Source organism: Dama dama, chromosome 19, assembly GCF_033118175.1.
Source record: "Dama dama isolate Ldn47 chromosome 19, ASM3311817v1, whole genome shotgun sequence".
In the NCBI taxonomy this organism is placed as follows: Eukaryota; Metazoa; Chordata; class Mammalia; order Artiodactyla; family Cervidae; genus Dama; species Dama dama.
This window is the reverse complement of record NC_083699.1, coordinates 66,769,739-66,790,538: the sequence shown is the minus strand read 5'-3', so window position 1 is coordinate 66,790,538 and position 20,800 is coordinate 66,769,739. Positions and strand designations below refer to the sequence as shown.

General features: G+C 41.0%; 1 protein-coding gene across 1 annotated transcript in view; it reads right to left on the bottom strand.

Moving 5' to 3' along the window:
* Nucleotides 1-20,800, bottom strand: part of COL6A6 (collagen type VI alpha 6 chain) — a 106,244-nt gene that overhangs the window by 62,842 nt on the left and 22,602 nt on the right. The window contains exons 8-19 of the mRNA XM_061167962.1: nt 20,296-20,639; nt 20,133-20,211; nt 14,621-14,775; nt 11,012-11,104; nt 9,615-9,668; nt 7,267-7,338; nt 7,155-7,181; nt 6,778-6,822; nt 6,634-6,687; nt 5,792-5,854; nt 3,325-3,390; nt 2,053-2,106 (exon numbers count right to left, since the gene is read on the bottom strand). Coding sequence (XP_061023945.1) covers nt 2,053-2,106; nt 3,325-3,390; nt 5,792-5,854; nt 6,634-6,687; nt 6,778-6,822; nt 7,155-7,181; nt 7,267-7,338; nt 9,615-9,668; nt 11,012-11,104; nt 14,621-14,775; nt 20,133-20,211; nt 20,296-20,639 — 1,106 coding nt within the window. The remainder of the gene's footprint in view (nt 1-2,052; nt 2,107-3,324; nt 3,391-5,791; nt 5,855-6,633; nt 6,688-6,777; nt 6,823-7,154; nt 7,182-7,266; nt 7,339-9,614; nt 9,669-11,011; nt 11,105-14,620; nt 14,776-20,132; nt 20,212-20,295; nt 20,640-20,800) is intronic.

Here is a 20,800-nt window from a genome sequence, read left to right as displayed (position 1 = left end):
CAGTGGAATATTATTCAGTCATTAAAAAAAAGGAAATCTTGCCACTTGGGACAACATGGATGGGCCTTGACGGCACAAGTGTTAGTTGCTCAGTCGTGTCTGACTCTTTGCAACCCCATGGACTGTAGCCCACCAGGCTCCTCTCTCCATGGGATTCTCCAGGCAAGAATACTGGAGAGGGTAGCCATTGCCTTCTCCAGGGGATCTTCCTGACCCAGGGATCAAACTCAGGTCTCCTGCATTGCAGGCAGCGTCTTTACCATCTGAGCCACCAGGGAAGTCCTGAAGGCATTACGTGAAGTGAAATAAATCAGAAAAAGACAAATACCCTATTATCTCACTTATATGTGGAATCTTAACAAAACAAATCAACCAACCAACTAAACTCATAGATACAGAGAACAGAGATGAGGAGTGGGGGGTGGTGTGAAATGGGTGGAGGGAATCAAAAGGCATAAACTTCCAGTTAGAAAATAAAGAAGTCATGGGATTTAATGTATAGCACGATAGGTCAGTTGGTAAAGAATCTGTCTGCAATGCAGGAGACCCAGTTCGATTCCTGGGTCGGGAAGATTCCCTGGAGAAGGGATAGGCTACCCACTCCAGTATTCTTGGGCTTCCCTGGTCGCTCAGCTGGTAAAGAATCTGCCTGCAATGTGAGAGACCTGGGTTCAATCTCTGGGTTGGGAAGATCCCCTGGAGAAGGGAAAAGCTACCCACTCCAGTATTCTGGCCTGGAGAATTCCATGGGCTAGTCCATGGGGTTGCAAAGAGTTGGACACGACGGAGCGACTTTCACTTCACTTCACTTCACATGGTAACTATAGTCAATAAGAGTATGCTGTTGTGTAATTGCTCCACTGTGTCTGACTCTTTTGAGACCCCAAGGACTGAAGCCCACCAGGCTCCTCCGTCCATGGGATTTCCCAGGCAAGAATACTGGAGCGGGTTGCCATTTCCTTCTCCAGGAGATCTCCCCGACCCAGGGATTGAACCTGCGTCTCCTGCATTGGCAGTCAGATTCTTTCCTGTTGAGCCACTAGGGAAGCCCAATAATACTATATTGTATGTTTAAAAGTTGCTAAGAGAGTAGAAGGGCTTCCCTGGTGGCTCTGCGGCAAAGAATCCGCCTGTCAGTGCAGGAGACACGGGTTTAATCCCTGGGTTAGGAAGACCCCCTGGAGAGGGAAATGGTAACCCTCTTTTGTATTTTTTTTTTCTTCTTCAGTATTCTTGCCTAGGAAATCTCATGAACAGAGAAGTCTGGTGGGCTATAGTCCATGGGATCATAAAAGAATTGGACACAACATAGCATCTACACAACAGAGTAGATCTTAAAAAGTTTTCATCACAAGAAAAAAAGAATCCTAACTATGTGTGGTGATGGATGTCAACTAGACTTACTAGCTGAATGGTGATCATCTTATAATACATACATACATGGAATCATTATGTTGTACATCTGAAACTAATATAATGTTATCTATCAATTATATCTCAATAAAGTATATATTTATAACACTTAAAAATTTAGCACAAATAAAAACTAGTTCAATATTTTGCATTTATTGTGCATTCTGTTTTCTGAGGAGGAGTTCACAGAACCATATATTGTAGTTCATCCAAGAAAACATTTTTATATATCTTGGAACACATTCCTCTTCTTTGAGAGTCAGAGAAAATGGAAAGAACAGAGGACTCGCATCAGGACTGACTTTTCTAAGCATAGTCATAGAATTTGGCAGAGGAATGGAGTCTTGGACCTAAAACCTCAACTGGCCTAGTGAGCAGGCCAGACTGTGACTACTCTTCCCCTAGTTGGCTACCCTTTCGTTCTCCTTGCCCGGCACTTTCTTCTGATTTGGTCATTTCCCCTGCAGCCGGCACTGTCTGGCCTCAGCTTCAGGGCCCTTCCTGCATCCTTTGCCAGCTCTGCCCTGAGTCAGTTTCCCCAGGGTAGCAAGTCCCGGGGAACCGCCCCGCCATCAGCCATTTCATCACCCCAGTTCAGGCTCCCCCAGAGCGGGCCACTTTGTCTATGTGGGTCCTTACTGTCTTCCTTCTGGAGCCGGGAGTTCCAGGGGGGCCTGGCCAGCCTTTTCTTCCCTGTCAAAGGAACAGACAGCAGTTTGACAATAATGACGCAGCACTGACATGCGCGCTCCTCAACACTGGCTTCTTGTGCTCCCAGGAGGGTGGATGGGGACTCACAGGTTAGACTTACCATCCCTGAGGGATGAGGCCTTGACCCACCGGTCACAAACCACACCTCTCTGCCAGTGTGATGTGGCCTCATCTGCTCATCACCACCGTCTAACTTGTGTTTGGGCTGTTAGTTAGAGTATTTCAACCAAACTGTCTCGATGTTGCCGCAGAATCATCCGTGTGATGGGATGGCTACCACTTGTGTGGATTTCTTTCTTGGGACTTCCTGTTCTGTCTGGCTAGCCTGTGTAATAGCCTAACTAGCACCCCAATCTGAATAAAATCTCCCAATACACAAGTCCTCCCAAGGTAGGAAAAGGGGGCATAGAGTCTATAACAAGACATACACTGGCCACTTAATATAAAAGGGCAGGTAACATTCTCTGGAAGTTTATGATGTAGCAGACTCTGTCACTGAATTCCCACATCCCTTTCCAAAGTAGGCTACTTGTCCAATTCTGAAGATGAGAAAACAGAGGCTTGTAGAAAGTAGCTGAGGCCACAGAGTCGCTAAGGAACAGAGCCTGAAATGAAGGCTAGGCCTTTTCCCAAAGGGCTTTCTCATAGGTGGAGTCACCAAAGAAATTCCTCACCATGAATCCAGTGACACACATTTTCCAGACAATTGTTTTCCTAAAATTCTGGAAAACAAGTTTACATGATCAGATTTAGATGTATGCTATCCCATAAGACTAATCTCAAGAGACTTGCCTTTAGAGTGTGGCCTGTAGAGATCTACCAGATCTTATTCTCTCTCTGCTCCTTTTTGTAAAAACATCAGGTACCATGTATAATACGATATCTTTTTAGGATATGTGTCCTCTGGATCCTGGGAAGGCCCACAGTTCTTTTGCTAGTGCTTTCTATCAGCTAGCCCTACATTTTAAATCAGAGGTTAGATCTTTGCATCAGATTCAGAAGAGAGAATGTGTCTTAAGTTCCAGCGTAGCAAGTAAGAAGGAATAAAAAAATCTTTCTGCTTCTAAAACTAGATTTTCTGTATCAGGTATATTCACTCTGATTCCAAATTCTTTATACACATTTCATATTCTATCACTAAAACTCTGAGCCCACCATTGTCACGTATTTACAAAGTTACTTCCAAAACCCCACAGTTACCTGTCTTCCAAGTTCTCCTTTCAAGCCCTTGGGTCCCTCTATGCTATTGTCAAATCCAGGAACTCCCTAAAAATAGAAAATAATAGGCTTTGAACATTTCTCCTAAAACTGTGATTGGTTGTAACATGCCTGGTCACCCCCCAAAAAAGTGACGAGAAGGTTAACCCATTTGAAAGCAGAAGTACACTAAATTATAAATGGTTTATAAATGTCTTCTTTTCCTCCCAAGCTCTGCATTAGCAGGAGACCATGGAGACCTAAGGCGAGTGTGTGGACCCAAGCGAGAGCCTGTGATGGAACACACGGCCGAGGAGGCAGGGGGACAAGAGTTGTGTTTAGGGAAACGCCTATCCTGGGTCTGGAGGTGTTTCCTTCTTGCTACTACCCTCTTTCTCTTAGCTTCTGACCTTCTTTCTTGGGGCCTCGGCAAGTTTATATTTGAGGGTTGGTAGATTTTACCCCTCATCCCCTGCCCTTGGGGAAGGCAAAGTTTTTTTTTTCATTTGTTTGTTTTATTTTTATTGAAGTCCAGTTGGTTTCCAACAGTGTGATAGTTTCAGGGTGATTCAGTTATATATCACTTCATGGGAAATAGCTGGGGAAACAGTGGAAGCAGTGTCAGACTTTATTTTTTTGGGCTCCAAAATCACTGCAGATGGTGATTGCATCCATGAAATTAAAAGACACTTACTCCTTGGAAGGAAAGTTATGACCAACCTAGACAGCGTATTAAAAAGCAGAGACATTACTTTGTCCACAAAGGTCCATCTAGTCGAGGCTATGGTTTTTCCAGTGGTCATGTATGGATGTGAAGAAAGCTGAGCATCAAAGAATTGATGCTTTTGAACTGTGGTATTGGAGAAGACTCTTGAGAGTCCCTTGGACTGCAAGGAGATCCAACCAGTCCATCCTAAAGGAGACCAGTCCTGGGTGTTCATTGGAGGGACTGATGTGGAAGCTGAAACTCCAATACTTTGGCCACCTCATGGGAAGAGTTGACTCATTGGAAAAGACCCTGATGCTGGGAGGGATTGGGGGCAGGAGGAGAAGGGGACGACAGAGGGTGAGATGGCTGGATGGCATCACCAACTCGATGGACATGAGTTTGAGCAAGTCCTGGGAGTTGGTGATGGACAGGGAAGTGTGGTGGACTGCAGTCCCTGGGGCAAAGAGTTGGACACGACTGAGTGACTGAACTGAACCTAACTCAACTGAGTGAGACTGAATGAACACTGATATTCACCACACTGATTCATCTCACAAGAATATACTTGAGTAAAAGAAGCTGGGAATGAAGAGTGTATACTATATAATTCCTCTGAAAGGTTCAATAATGGGTAAAACTAACTCATGGTCCTGAGACAGTGTGATTACCTTAGGGGGGCTGGTAGTGACTGAAGTACACATGAGGTGGTTTGGGGTTTGTTCTCTTGTCTGATGTTCTGTTTCTTTACCTGAGTGGTGAGTACACAGGGTATTTATAGTCATCAAGCTGTGCATTTATAATGTCTGTACTTTTCTGATGCATGTTACAGCTTAACAGGAAATTCAAGAGATCTAATGAATAGCATGGTGATTATAGACTGTGATACTGTATTATACACTTCCAAGTCGCTAAAAGACTAGGTTTTAAATGTTTTTACCACACAATAAAAGTGATAATTGTGTATGTATTAAAGGACTTAGCTAACACTAAGATGGCAATCCTAGTATATAAATATATCAAACTAACCTGTTGTACATCTTAAACGTATGCAGTGTTATATAGATATCACATTGTATACACAATTGTATCTCAATTTATAAAGTTTTAATGAATGTTTAAAAAAACCTACAAAATCCTAATTCATTAAGGTTTTGAAGACTGATGTGTGGGTGATCAAAGTCCTAGAGTACTGATGTCCAATGGACTTGGCATATCCCCTAGGTTGGCATGCATCCTGTTTGTTTTGGTGTAGGTTATGCCTACTCAACTGGGTTGCAGCCCCATTAAAGCAGGTATTTATGGTTCTATGTTTTGCCTAATGTACTTTTAGCTGACTTGGACTCAAGGAAATGAAGCTAATATTCTCAATGGAGAAAGACTCTTGGAGAAGAGAAAAAAGAGATGGCTCCATTTCTTTTATCCTGTCCATATTTTGAGGTACCCTGAGGAAGACAATGAAATGGGGTGGAATTCCTTCATAGCTCTGAAGCACAAGGAAGTTCTGAAAAATGTTTTCTCAAAAATTACATATGCAAATAGTGGCAAGACTGTCTCACTGTCCATACTTATCTTGTACATGATGAGTATCAGGCACAAGGGACTTGCTTTTAAAACTCTAAACAGATGTGCCCATGACGATTTCAATTCAGAACTGCTATGGCAGTATTTTAAAGTAGTGCTCCCCTTTCCCACCAGAAGCGCTGATGTGGAAATGAGCCCTGACATGACATTAGTTTGCAGCCCCTCGGTCCAAGCACTTACTGGGTCTCCACGCAAGCCCTTTGCTCCATGGTCCCCAGAAATTCCTCTCTCTCCTGGGATTCCCTAAAGTCAACACAAAGGAGAAGAAGGATAAGAATTTTAAGTGACATTAATAAAAACAAGGAGCTTATCTTCTCCCTGATTTGAATTATTAAATGTTTTCCTACTAAAGTTATTTTGTAGAAAAGAGGAACAACCAGTAGTTTCAGACACCATGTGAAAAATTTAAAAGTGGCCACAAATATTTGCCACAGTGGTGAACTCTATGTTCCAGACAGATTCATTGTCTTGTCCATTTTTTTTATAACTACTGTATGCACCAGGTATTGGTTTTATCCTTCTTTTGATGAGGAAACTGAGATTCAGAGAGGTTATCCATATTTGACTCCCTACCCCCGAGTTTGGGCATGGTCAACACGTGGTCTACGTGTAAGATCTACCAGTGTCTCCATGAGAGTTCCAAGCCTAGGCCCCAAGGGGCCTCGAGAGGACTTGTGTGTTTCTATTTGCTCCCTTGTGCTTCAGCCACGGCCATAAAAGGTCTTGGTCAATGTGGCCCGGCAGCTTTCTGCTCCCAGAGAAGAATGAGAGACAAGTGAAACAAGGCCCCCAGCCAACCTAGAGACACATGAACCAAGGTCAGCCATGCACTGCCTAGATCAGCTGAACTTCCCAGACACATCAGAAATTAATGTTTCTTGTTGCGTGCAGTTGAGGTCTTCTGATTATCCAAAAACACTTTCATCCTAGCTGACAGATCCACCTGGTGTAGCTGTCTTACTGTTAGTCACACCTTGAATTCCCAGTGCAGTTTCTATGTTGTCCCTTTATTGAATGCCTACCTGGGCTCCTTCATTGCCTTTCTCTCCTTTTGCTCCAGGAAGACCCCTGTCACCCTAAAACATAGAGAACAATAAACTCAAATTCTCATTTCCTTAGTGAGAACTAGCTCAGAGGGTTTTCATGATACAAAGAGAAGGTTCTACCTGTTCTCCATTTAACCCATCAATTCCACTTTCCCCAACTTCTCCCTGAAAAGACAGATGTGGTCAGAATACAGTGCATTGCATTTATGTGGAAAGAAGCCAGACACCAAATAAAAAGTCTAATTTTGGGTTCTATATACATGCTCTTTGCTGGGCTGGCCCTGGGTCACATTAAAGATTACTGAGTCATAGAGATTGTCAACCAATAATAAACATTGCCTGCAATAAAAGGCATTAGTAAACAAAATGAAATGATCAGCAATAAAAAGGAAGGTCAACAAAGCTTCATTTGTACAATCTACTGGTCAATCACCTCAAAAAGAAAAGTATTTCTAGGTAACAACAGATGGGCAGATAAATGATGTTTGGTTCCATACCTCCTGTCCATTTAGTCCCCTGTTTCCCTGAAAATAGAAAGGACAGTGGGGGTTAGTGTAGGAAAAGGAATTAACGTGGGGAAGACTTCACAGTGTTTCATGCAATCCTTACCTTAGGGCCTTTGGCACCGAAGCATCCTTTAGTACCTTGTTCCCCCACAGGTCCACTGGCTCCTCTTTCTCCCTAAGGAAGATACATACTCAGATGAGCTTTTCCTATTGTCCTCTGGAATCTGTCTTGGAAATCTGACAACCTCTGTGTTGGATAAAAAAAAAAAAAAAAAGTGCAACTGCTCATGGGTTTATAACCCAGAATTCATGCTTATAAAAACTGAGAGTGGAAGTAAATCAGAGCTACTCTGATGACAACCCTCTGTGTGGGATCCCACCTGGATACTCTCCAGGGTGGGGTAGGATCTAAATAAAACAGACAGACAACGGCTGGCAGCTAAAATGCATTCTCAAGATTTCAGAAGACATTCCGGGAACAGACAGTGAAGAATTGATGAGACATCGGAGCAGGATGCTCTAGGTATGATCTAAGCAAGGGGCAGATTTCTTGACCAAATTCCTTCCTTTTCTCTCTTTCTATCTTTAACCCAAATCCACTCCTGCGATCCTTGTCTTGGTAATCCCACCAGCCGGTGCAGTCTTGTGAGATGAAACAAAGATGTCATCCTCAGCCATTCTCCACGCAAGTGATCACCAAGGTACGTCCATTCAACCTCCTTAGCATATCTATTCACACTGCCCTAAACTTTGTCCTGCACCTGCTGCTTGACACCTGCCCCCTACCTTGTCATCCTCCATGATGTTGCCTGAGATGCTTTCTAAACCCATGCCCTAGCCGTTTTTAATCCTGTGCTTGAACATCATAGAAACAGTGGAAACAGTGACAGACTTTATTTTTTTGGGCTCCAGAATCACTGCAGATGGTGACTGCAGCCATGAAATTAAAAGACACTTGCTCCTTGGAAGAAAAGTTATGACCAACCTAGATAGCATATTAAAAAGTAGAGATGCTACTTTGCCAACAAAGGTCTGTCTAGTCAAGGCTATGGTTTTTCTAGTAGTCATGTATGGATGTGAGAGTTGGATTATAAAGAAAGCTGAGTGCCAAAGAATTGATGCTTTTGAACTGTGGTGTTGGAGAAGACTCTCAAGAAGACTCCGTTGGTCTGCAAGGAGATCCAACCAGTTCATCCTAAAGGAAATCAGTCCTGAATATTCATTGGAAGGACTGATGCTGATACTTTGGCCACCTGATGCGAAGAATCGACTCATTTGAAAAGCCCCTGATGCTGGGGAAGATTGAAAGCGGGAGGAGAAGGGGATGACAGAGGATGAGATGGTTGGATGGCATCACCAACTCAATGGCCATGAGTTTAAGTAAACTCTGGGAATTGGTGAGGGGTAGGGAGGCCTGGCGTGCTGCAGTCCATGGGGTCACAAAGAGTCAGATACGACTGAGCAACTGAACTAACTAAACATCATTAAGTGATGCCCATCAACTGGAAGACACCTCCAAGTCTTTCTCAGAGTATTCAAGACTCCCAGAACTCTGGGTCTTGTGTAATCTCCTCTCACCGTGTCCTGGATACTGGCCATGTTGACCATATGTCATTCTGCAAACACACAATTCTCTGACTCAGTTACACACCCTTGATCACACTCTTCTCCCTGTAGTAGAATATTCTCCCCGGGGCTCTAAGCCTGGAGAAAGTTCTCTTTCCTCAGATGCCACCCAAGCATTACCCCCTGTCTGCAGCCTTCCTCCCAGGATGTCACTTGAGGCTGTTCGGTATTTGCACTTCCACACCCTATTGCACTGCACCTCATATACCTCTAGCAGAGCCTCGTGTATAACAACTAGACCTACTGCTTCTCATTTGTCTTTCCACTTGTCTGGAATTTACCTGAGATAGGAGCAATCTTTTTTTTTTCTTTTTTATTTCTGTAGTCTAAAGCACTGTGCCTGGCACATGGAGAGATGCCTTAAGATGCATTTGTTAAATGAATGCTGAGTGCATTTATGATGAGGTCTTTGATAAATAATGTGATAAACTGTAAGATGCTTAATATACACTTAGTTAATGGATGGAAGGAGAGAAAGAAGGAAGGAAAGACAAATGGATGAATAGATGCAAGAAAGGGCAAGGTCCTAGATAAACAGTGTGGTGAGTGGGTTTACTCATGCAGAATGGAAGGGGGAAAGGGCAGTGATTTGACTCTCCGAGTGAAAAAGAGAAGTTTTTCATTGAGTTGATTATACAGTGTTGGTGGATAGTCCAAGAGGGGACAGTAGGTTAATAAAACACTGGTGACCTGGAAAAACCTCAGACTTTGCGAATGAATCCTTAGAACCTGACTTTTCTCGCTTCCTTCTGAATTGACACAAATGATCTCATAGCGTAGATACGTTCTTAGGAATAGATGGAGCTGGAAAAAACCTTGACTTACAGCAGTGCCCTCCTCTCCCAAGTAGCCTTCACTGCCTTTAAAACCTGGAAGTCCCTGGGAATAAGGAAAGGAAGAATACGTTAGCACTCCATATACCAAAACTCAGAGGTAATCAAGCAAGAATTCCTCAACTTCACAGTTTTACTTTATGTAAAATAGTATGAGTTTGCAAAATACAGTCCTCCCCCTCCACAAACTAAGCTGCATTTACACACATAAAAACAAATGGAATTTTGAGACAAGTATCCTGATAACTCAAGGGTGGGTGTGTGAGAAACATATTTTCCATAGCTCTCTCTGGGGTTTAGAGCTGGGGTTTATAGAATTGGAGTTTTTTTGCTAGACAAACATTCAATGAACACAGCTATATTTGCCCCTGACGGGCTAGAATTATCCTCTTTTCATTAAAAATTCTTTTTGAGGATTTGTGCTACATGTAAAATAGACCACACATATTTCTTTCCATTTTTCCTGATACCTGTTTAAAAAAATTCTACCGTTCTCTGTACATGAAGTCAAAGGATTCAGAAAATAATTAGTCCAAAAACTCTTTAGAGAGACAGCCATGGTGATTTGGAAGTTACAGTGCTATCTATAAATTACCCAAAATCAAACACACATGTAAATAAGTAGTACTGAAATTGTTAAACACACCCATAGTATGTTTATGCATATTTGAACATTCCCTCAAAGCCCAAATCATATTTTCACATAAGGGTACATTAACTTCTTTGGGTTAGGAAATATATGAATCTGTTGTTAGTTACTGTTTTTAGACTTGGTCTGTTTTTACTTACATATTTCTGGCAGTATTTTGGTCTGGGTAGAGCTGAATGAAACATCTTAGCATCTCTTGCTGTGACAGGGTGATCTGATCTAGCTTTTCAGCAGACTACACAACTTATTCCCCATGTGATTTAAATGACTCTGCAGCCATTAAAAATGGAAATTAAAATGACTCCTTAGTATTTAGGAGGCTTTCATTATTCAACACAAGAGATCCCAGTTGGTTTTTCTGCATCTTGTCATCACTGCCAGGACACTGGATAATCAACAATCTAGGCAGTTTCTCTCTCTCTCTCTTTTTTTTCTTTTTGGCTATTTCGCCTGGCATGTAGGTCGAAACTATGCTCCCTCAGTGGAAGCATGGACTCATAACCACTGGACTGCCAGGGAGGTCCCATCAGCAGCTTTTCTCTTGATGCTTGTATAAAAAGGTTTTTAAAAAGACTCCAATTTAGAAAACCAAGAAGAAGCCTATCTAATTGGACATATAAGCAGCATGATAAATGGTTACCTCAAAGGCTCTACCTAGGAGCCCTTATTTCTACCTAAACCTGTTTCTGAAAAACATACTATATTCAAGTAAAGTGGGCCACTGTTGCAACTAAAATCACCGTTTTCCCTGCTGGTCCAGGGTCTCCCCTTGCGCCGTCTCCTCCAACGCACTTGCAGAATAAACAGCAGCATGTCCTTTCCGCAACATTGACCTTGAGAAGGGTAGGAATACATTACATTTGATGGTTTCACTGCCCAAATCACACTCACACACAAGCTCAAGATGCTCTAGAGAGGATGAAGGAGACCATCTTTACCTTTCATCTTTCCTTCTGTGATCTGCATTCTCTACCAAATGAGGAACTCAGAATCAACTCAAAGATGTTTTTGTGTTCTCAAAAAGGCATCAGTTTAGCCACAGCTGACTCACTGCATTCTAATTTATTAATGGGATCTCCTGTGCCCACACCATCCCAACATTGACCATGGTATTTTTAATTATCCTGTATAATGCTGCCCCTAATAGTTTGTTCAATAAAAAGAATACATGTTGGTTTTTTTTTTTTTTTCCTTTTCCTGTTTTGTGAAATACTTGTATGCTGGAGAATTTAGACAACTGTCCACTGTCATATTGCTTGGCATGGAGTTCAATGGTCAACACTTCTAGAACAGTTTGTGTGGGACAGGATTTCAAAGACAACAATTATGTGTTCAACATTCAGAAGCACTTGCTGTATAGGGTGGGCACATGAAGAGATTTTATACTCTGGTTACATTTTTTTACTCTGACCAAAAAACGTATTATATATTTTTAAAATCTGAGTGAATTTCATCCTGGGCCTAGTTAGTCATCCCCTGAAAAATTGACATAGTCCATCACATTTGGGGGGCTTCTCTGGTGACTAAGTCAATAAAGAATCCGGTGACCCTGGTTCGTTTCCTGGGTGGGGAAGATCCCCTGGAGAAGGGAATGACAACCCACTCCAGTATTCTTGCCTGGAGAACAATTAACCCAAAAGATTTATTTTAAGGAAACTTCTGTCTGCAATAAATACTGTGCTTTGCCTCAGTGGGGGTAGAATCAATTTCTGTGTTGAGAAGTTTCCCATCAAAATTCTAGTGTGATGAAAAATGAAAATACTTTGTTATATAACCATTTCACAATTTCTCCTCTAAATTGTTTCTTATTATATACTGTTTCTTTTCTGATATTAGAAAATTCTCTGTTTTTTACCCTGTAAACCTCAAAAGACCCAATAAAACTTGAAATGTGTGAAACCAAACAACAAAAACAACAAAATGGATTCTGTGATTTCGTATTAGATGATATCAATTTTCTTTGGATCACTAACATCCTACAGCATATTTTACTATTAACATTAAAATGGGCTATTTCTAAAATTAAACATTTCTTATAGAGTACTGCATTTATGTGATATCTGAAAGCTATAACCTTGTTTGAAGAATAACTTCCTCCCTCTATGAATTACCAATTTTACATTACAAATTTCAGAGACAGAAAAAAAATTTGTAAAATAGACACCATTTTCCCATGTAGAAAGGAATTACAGCTAAACTTCCACATTAAGTTACAACAAAACTTTTATATTGTTTAAGAAATTATTTGTACATAATTACTACACTGAACTCACTTTTCAAATACCTATATGCAAGATCTATTGTCAGAAGGTAGCAGGAGAATGGATAAAGAAGCTGTGGTACTTATATACAATGGAATATTACTCAGTCATAAAAAGGAATGTATTTGAGTCAGTTCTAGTGAGGCAGATAAACCTAGAGGCTATTATACAGAGTGGAGTAAGTCAGAAAGAGGACAACTAATGTCATTTGTTAATGCATATATATAGAATATAGAAAGATGATACTGATGAACCTATTTGCAGAGCTGCGATAGAGACACAGACATACAGAACAGATCTATGGACATGGGCAGAAGGCAAGAAAGGAGACAGTGGGATGTATGGAGAAAGTTAACATGGAAATATGGTGGGATGTATGGAGAAAGTTAACATGGAAACATATGCATTATCATTATGTAAGCTAGACAGCCAATGGGAATTTGCTCTATGACTCAGGGAACTCAAATCAGGGTTCTGTAACAACCTAGAAGGGTGGGGAGGGAGGTTTAAGAGGGAGAGGACATAGGTATGTATACCCATAGCCGATTGACATTGATATTTGGCAGAAACCAACACAGGAGTGTAAAGCAATTATCCTTCAATTAAAAATAAATAGAGCTTCCCTGGTGGCTCAGATGGCAAAGAATCCGCCTGCAATGCGGGAGACCTGGGTTTGATCCCTGGGTTGGGAAGATCCCCTGGAGAAGGAAATGGCAACATACTCCAGAATTCTTGCCTGGAGAATCCCATGGACAGAGGAACCTGGCAGGCTTCACACAGTCCATGGGGTCTCAATAGTCGGACATGACTTAGCCACTAAACCACCACCAAAAATAAATAAATTTAATTAAAAAAAAGAAAGTAGCAGGAGCTAGCACCTTATTGGGAAGTGTCTTGATATGCTGATTATAGATTTTATAAATTATAAGCAAATTGCACATTTTCAGTCACTCATTAAAGGTGAAAGTAGTCATAGATAACTTGAAAACCTTCACCAAGCTAGTTTGAATTCTTATATGTTTCAGGATTGTGATGCATCTTATCTAGGGGTTAGGTTCTAAAAATAGACCATAAGGCAAAAATTCCCATCAGTCAAGACAACTTTTAAACATCTTTTTGTCGTAAAGTACGACACAGCAGGTCCATCATCATGTCACTAGTTTTTCTTCCAAGGTTGGAACAGATGTCCTTTTTTCAGTTGAACTCTATGGAATCAGCTCTATTCACAGGGCATTTACAGAGAAAACACATATCTTAAACAGCAGGATCATATTCAGTGTGGTGGATTTTGGCATTTAGTATTTGCAAGGAATGTGAAAACTGGCTGACTGGGGGATCAGCCAAGTCGCTCTTACGGCTTAGACACCCTTTGGTAGTATATTTATTGACTGTAATTTGGGCAGGATTATAGGTGCTATTTAGTTTCTTCTTCCTTCTTTTTTTTTCTCTTGGCCAAGCATATAAATTAAACATGCTTTCAGACATAGAGAACAAACTTATGGTTACCAAAGAGGAAAATTGTGGGGGAGGGATAATAAGGAGTTTGGGATTAACATATACACACTACTATATATAAAACAGATAACCAACAAGGACCTACTGTATAGCACAGGGAACTATACTCAATACTTTGTAATAACCTATAAGGGAAAAGAATCTGAAAAAGAATATGTATATATATGTATAGATATATATATATAGATATATCCATATATATGGATATATAATGGACCTAGAGATTATTGTACTAAGGGAAGTCAGACAGAGAAAGACAAATGCCATATGATATCACTTATATGTATAACTGAATCACTTTGCTGTAACCTGAAATTAATACAATGTTGTAAATAAACTATATTTTGATAAATAAATAGAGAACAATAACAAAAAGAAACACGCTTGGACACTGCTCTACGATATGACGTTTCTTTCAAAACACCTCCTCGTTTTGGCTTTTCACAAAATCAGAAAAACCTGGTTCTACTCCCAAATGAACAAAATTCGTTCACATTCATAAGCCTAAATATGAACCCTATATACAAAACAAATAGAAAATTTAAACTCATGGGCCTTTTCTGAATAACTCACCAGGTGCTTTGACAATTGGCTCCCAAGGTCCCTCATCCCAAGAGTGAGCTGTGTCTTGTACTCAAATCCTTTCCCAAATTCAATGTACAGAAGATCAGCCAGGTCGCTGGAACTGGTGGGTCCATCCAGAGCAACAGTGATGAGGGCGTTCAGGCCTAGCCAACAGAGTCAACAATTCTCCAGTTAAGGAGAGTATGGCTACTTTAACCTCTTTGCCTGTGTATGAAAGCTGCTATTCCAGGAAGCCAGTTGCAAGAGGAACACTCGTTTTACAGTTCATTCTCCCCCACCAAACACTGTAAAACTGACAAGTGACAAGATCATCACTAGGGAACTAAAGAATTTCCATTTTTCAAAACTAATTAAGTTGGAGAATAATTTACATAATATATTATCACAGATCCTTGAGGTTTCTGATGACTTAAAGTAAAATAGTGAGTTTAAAAGACTCCACAGAGAAAAGGGAAGCCTCCTACACTGGTGGTGCAGCCACTACAGAAACCATTACAGAGGTTCTTCCAAAACTATAAAGAGAGCTATCACACGATCCAGCAAGCCCACTCCTGGGCATATATCCAGACAAAACTATCATTCGAAAAGATACATGTACCCTGAGTTCACGGCAGCACTATGTACCACAGCCAAGACATGGATGCAAACTATCCATCAAGAGATGAATGGATAAAGAAGGTGTGCTACATAGAGTATGTATATTATTCAGTCATAAAAAAAGAATGAAATAATGCCATTTGCAGCTACATGAATGGACCTGGAGATTATTGTACTAAGTGAAGTCAGACAGAGAAAGACAAATGCCATATGATATCACTTATATGTGGAATCTAAAATACAATACAAATGAACTTATTTACAAAACAGAAACAGACTCTATGCTTGAGTCTTCACAAACATAGAAAACTAATTTATGGTTACCGAAGGGGAAAGGAGGTGGGGAGGGATAAATTAGGACTTTGGGATTAGCAGACAAAAACTACTATACATAAAATAGACAACAAAGTCCTACTATATAGCACAAGGAACTGTATCCAGTACTCTGTAACAGACCATAACGGGAAAGAATTTGAAAAGGATTTCATCTCTATATATCTGAATCACTTTGCACTATGCCACAAACCAACACATTGTAAATCAACTATATTTAATAACAGTAATAAGGAGTCCACAGAGCATACTAAAGCACAGAGGAATTCATATGTCAAGAACGTAAGTATTCTGAATTTTTGCCACTTGAAAGGGAGGTCCTTGGAGCAGCAGTGGTGCCTTCATCTGGAAGCTTATCAGAAATGCAGAATTTCAGGCCCCATCCAGACCCGCAGAATCAGAATCTATATTTTAATAAAATCTCCAGGTGATTCACATGCACATTAAAGCTTGAGAAGCGTAAGTCTAAATCACAATCCGGCTGGAATTACACATACAAGAGACAGTTAAAGGTCTCTTGTAAGGCAATTTGGAGCAAATGTCATAAAACCAACCAGAGCTGTGACTCATAGACTCTGGAAGTTTATAGATCAACACTTTTCAAAGAAAACTTTTAGAGACTAAGAAAGGGTTGACTTATTTTATAAAGTAAGGATATTAACTGGTGATAGTAATAAGCCAGGCAATCATTAGGGTGGAGGTAACCATGCAACAACTGTGCTCTCATTTATTGATAATTACTATGTGCCTAGATGTTGGCTAAGTGCTTTACATGCATTATCTTATTTTTAAGATATAAATACAACATTATAGGCAAGTATGATTACAGCTCTATTTTACAGATGAGCAAAGGTTTTCACCCAACAGCATGACTCCAAAGCTTACACTCAAAGGACATTTTAATGACAGAAATGTACTAAGGACATAATAATAAAGGCCAGTCCGAAAGTTGGATAAATTTAGTTTTATGAAAACATAACTATTTGGCATACCTTTTCTCACTTTATTAGGGATAGGTGAAGAATTCTTTAAATGGGACTTAAAGACCAATGGATCAGAATAAAGAATATTCAAGGACTTGGCAGAGTCAAGAGTGCTTTCTTATATAAGTTTCTATATGACTTTGAGAGGAAAAGGAAAATGAAGAAAACGCAGTTTCAGGGATACAGTGGGGAGGCTCAAGTTCTACAATCGGCAAACAATGTGGTTGCTGACACGAACTAAAGGAAGAAATACCAAAGAACAGGGTGACTAACCTGTCCTAGTTTGCCGGAACTTTCCTGGTTTTAGTGCTAACAGTCTCTGGTTTGTCTCAAGCAAACAAAGACAGGTCACTTCCAAGAGTGAGAATGATGGGGAGAAGCGGGATCGGGGCTGGGAGAGGCCATGAAGAGCGCCAAGTTCATCAACTGGTGTCTAATGATCAAAAGGAGGCATGCCAGTGGGTCTATCTAGAAGGGGAAAAGATCTCACATCTGATATTTCTTCTAAGTCCCAAGAAAGGTAGAAGTTTAAGAGTTATGAGAACCATGGGGTTGTTGATTTGCAGGAAGTACGCATATAACTATAATTTGTAACTCAGGTTTCCCTGGTGGCTCAGTTGGTAAAGCATCTACCTGAAATGTGGGAGACCTGGGTTTGGTCCCTGGGTCAGGAAGATCCCCTGGAGAAAGAAATGGCTACCCACTCCAGTATTCTTGCCTGGAAAATCCCATGGACAGAGGAGCCTGGTAGGTTACAGTCCATGGGGTCGCAAGAGTCGGACATGACTGAGCGACTTCATTTTCTTTCACTTTCACTTTTCTCAGGACAGAGGACTCCAATCCTGATCTTTTCGGACTCATCTGGTTCACATGATCTTAAACATAAGTGTTTTCACTTCTTCTCTGGTGGCTCAGACAGTAAAGCGTCTGCCTACAATGCGAGAGACCTGGGTTCAAGCTCTGGGTTGGAAGATCTCCTGGAGAAGGAAATGGCAACCCTCTCCAGTATTCTTGCCTGGAAAATCCCATGGATGGAGGAGCCTGGTACAGGTCACAAAGAGTTGGACATGACTGAGCCACTTCACTTTTTTCAATTCTTAAAAAATGAATTAAGAAAAAGAAGCTTTCAAAAACTGGGAGAATAAAGAATCAGTGAGTAGATTCTAGAGTACTGGATTTTTTACAGTGAAAAAACTGATTCAAACTCCAATCTACAGTACAGTTCAGTTCAGTTCAGTCGCTCAGTCGTGTCCGACTCTACATGGATTAGTTATAAAGTGACATCCATCCTGAGCATCCTTTCCTCCTGGTCTCCTCTTATTCCACGGTGATGGCTCAGTTTACACATACAGAGTCTGGGGCCTCAAGTTAGAGAGGCTCTCCTGGGTTAACAGATGAAGGGCCCAGCATCAACTGAAATCATCTACGTTAAATATGGGAGGTCACAGCCAGAGGTGCTCTTTGTTTCAACTGAGAGACATTCAACACCTTTCAAAGAACACTGTGGCCCACACCCTTTTATCTTTCCCATTGAAAGGCTGTAGCTACTGTGAGTCCTCCAACCTTTACCTCTTTTTCAAAGTTGTTTGGGCTATTTTGGGTCCTTTGCATTTCCACATACATTTTGAACCATTTTTTTGTACATTAACAAATATCCTGCTTTGATTTTGATTGTGACTTAATTGAATCTATAGATCTGTTTGGAGAGAATTGACATTTAACCATATTCAGTCTTTTTTATCATTGTTTTAGTAATTTTCAGCATACAGACAAATATGTTTTGTTAAATATATACTTTGGCATTCCTTGTCGTGTGTACATTGCAAATGGCTTTTTAAATTTTGTTTTTCAGTTTTTCACTATCAGTGTTTGGAAACAGAGTTGATTTTGAATACTGAAAAAAGATTCTAAATTTCTGAGGATATTCAAAATCTAGCTTCTGAAGTCAAAACTCATTCACCAGTTTTCTTCAGGAGTTGGAAGAAAGAAGATGGGTCTTAGAAATCTGGGTTTCCAAGAGAAACTTTCTGGAGAAAACTCTGATCTTGTCTGCAAAGGTACATCTTCCCCCACAAAAGAAAAGCTGAAATTGAAAAAGCCCTTCCTATCCACCCAAGGGTCCTGTTCTCAGTCTTCATTAATATTTCCTCTTCAGATCAAGAGTAAAGGCCAAGACAATAGAATAAAGAGAAGCAGCTTTAGTAAATCCAGTAAAAATAAAACCCTTACCCTTCAGCTGTGAATTCAGTGAATTTTATGATCTGTTTAAGATGGAGGAATGAGAACCAGTGAAAAGACAAAATCTAATGTGGCTCAGTGGTAAAGAACCTGCCTGTAATGCAGGAGACATGAGAGACCCAGGTTCGATCCCCAAGTTGGGAAGATCCCCTAGAGAAGGGAATGGCAACCCACTCCAGTATTCTTGCCTGGAGAACCCCATGGACAGAGGAGCCTCGCAGGCTACAGTCCATGGGATCACAAAGTCAGACACAACTGGGTGATAGTTTCAATCCACTTCTAACAGTTAACCAGAGAGACAGGCCAGATGCCCTAGAAGCAGAGTCTGAGATAACCAGTTAGATGCCCATGATTTATTGGGGAAGAACTCTCTAAAGAAAGGAACAGAGGTAAGCAGGGTCAGGCTGGGGAAGGAGCTGAGCGAGACAGTGTTTCAGCAAAAGTCTAGCTTCAGCCTGATCCCGTGGGGAACTCTGGAGCCTGAGTCACACCACACAATTGGCATCCAAGTCTCTGCACTCCACCTGCTGCCCAAAGATGGGAATAGGGAGTAAACTTCCGGGCAAGGTTGGTGAAGGGCAGTTCCTCAGAAAAAAGGGGGAACCTGTGGGTAACATGTGAGCAGCCAACACTCATAGCAGCTGGACGATGAAGGAGCCTGTCTGTAAGGGGTCTGGGTGGGGTACCAGTAACATCCACTTACAAAAATCTGTTTCTATTCTTAGTCAACCCAAAACATGTGAATGCATTTTCCTTCCACTGATCCGTATTTTAGTACAAATGGCCAATAAATCAGAATGAGCATTGGTTCCTAAAGCCAAAAGCCTGGTGCCAAAGCTTTAAAAACTCATTAACACCATAGTTGGTCCATCTGTCATCTGCAAGAAGGAACTGATTATGAAGTCCCAAGACATGAGTAAACTTGTCCACCAACGCTTGCAACTCTGAAAACTTAAAAGAGTGTTAGAAAAAAATTGTCCAACTCTCCCATTCCTTAGTCAAGCAGAAACGTACATGGTTCACTTCTGCTGACACTTAAGACATAGAAATATTAGATAGCATGGGGCAAGGGAGGCAGGAACATACTCCAGGAAAGCTTAGGAAGAAGAAATAAAGTAATACGAGAGAGAGGATAAGACACTATATTCAGTGCTATTTCGTATGGGGAGGAGGAAAAAAGTAGATGCCAAAACGTTGTGAGAGCTTGTTTGCCCTCCCAAGTGCATCCAGAGTGGAGAGGCTGCAAAGTCAGAGCTATTTGAGAGTCTGGAAGTGTAAGAGCCGGGACTCAGTTTTGAGATTATAAAGTTTGTCAACACTCCTTTCCCAGCACTCCCTATGCTTCATACCTTCTTTTCTAAGTTCATCAGATTTTTGTTCAAGTTTTTCAACATCATCATCCAATCCATCTGAAAATAAGAGGGCCACCTAGGAGAGTATTCAAAAAAGAAAAATGAGTAAAAAGGAAGTCGTTGCAACCAAAAACCAATAAGTAAAATAAAACTAAGTTACCTTTCCCCGAGCTGCTGACTTATTCTGAAATGCATCCCACAGAGAACTCAAGTGGTTTGCGTTGAGAAGAGATGGTCCTTTAACTGTTACATCCTTCAAGCTGTTCAGTATGTTTTCACTGTAGATCTCAAACTTGGGGGAATATTTTTCTGCAGCATTGGTCACTTGAAAAGCCACACTAACGTGAGTCTCCGTGCCCACCTCACAGCTTACCCCATTGAGGGAGCTGATGGCACGTAAGATGTCTTGAAGATAGGTTTCCATCCAGGACTGGCCTTCGAGCAAAGTCTGCCCACTCTGCTGAGTTGAGATGTCAAATCCCACCACAACATCCACAAAGCAATCTAGGGTTCAAGGGAAAAGCATACTGTATTAGACCAATGAAGAACTTTATTTGACTTGGATGTCATGTTTGAATCATGAGACTTGGAATTCTTGTTTCCATCCCAGTTATAAAGTTGGAAAACAAGGAAGAGGATGTGAATACTGGGAAGGCTCAGAACCA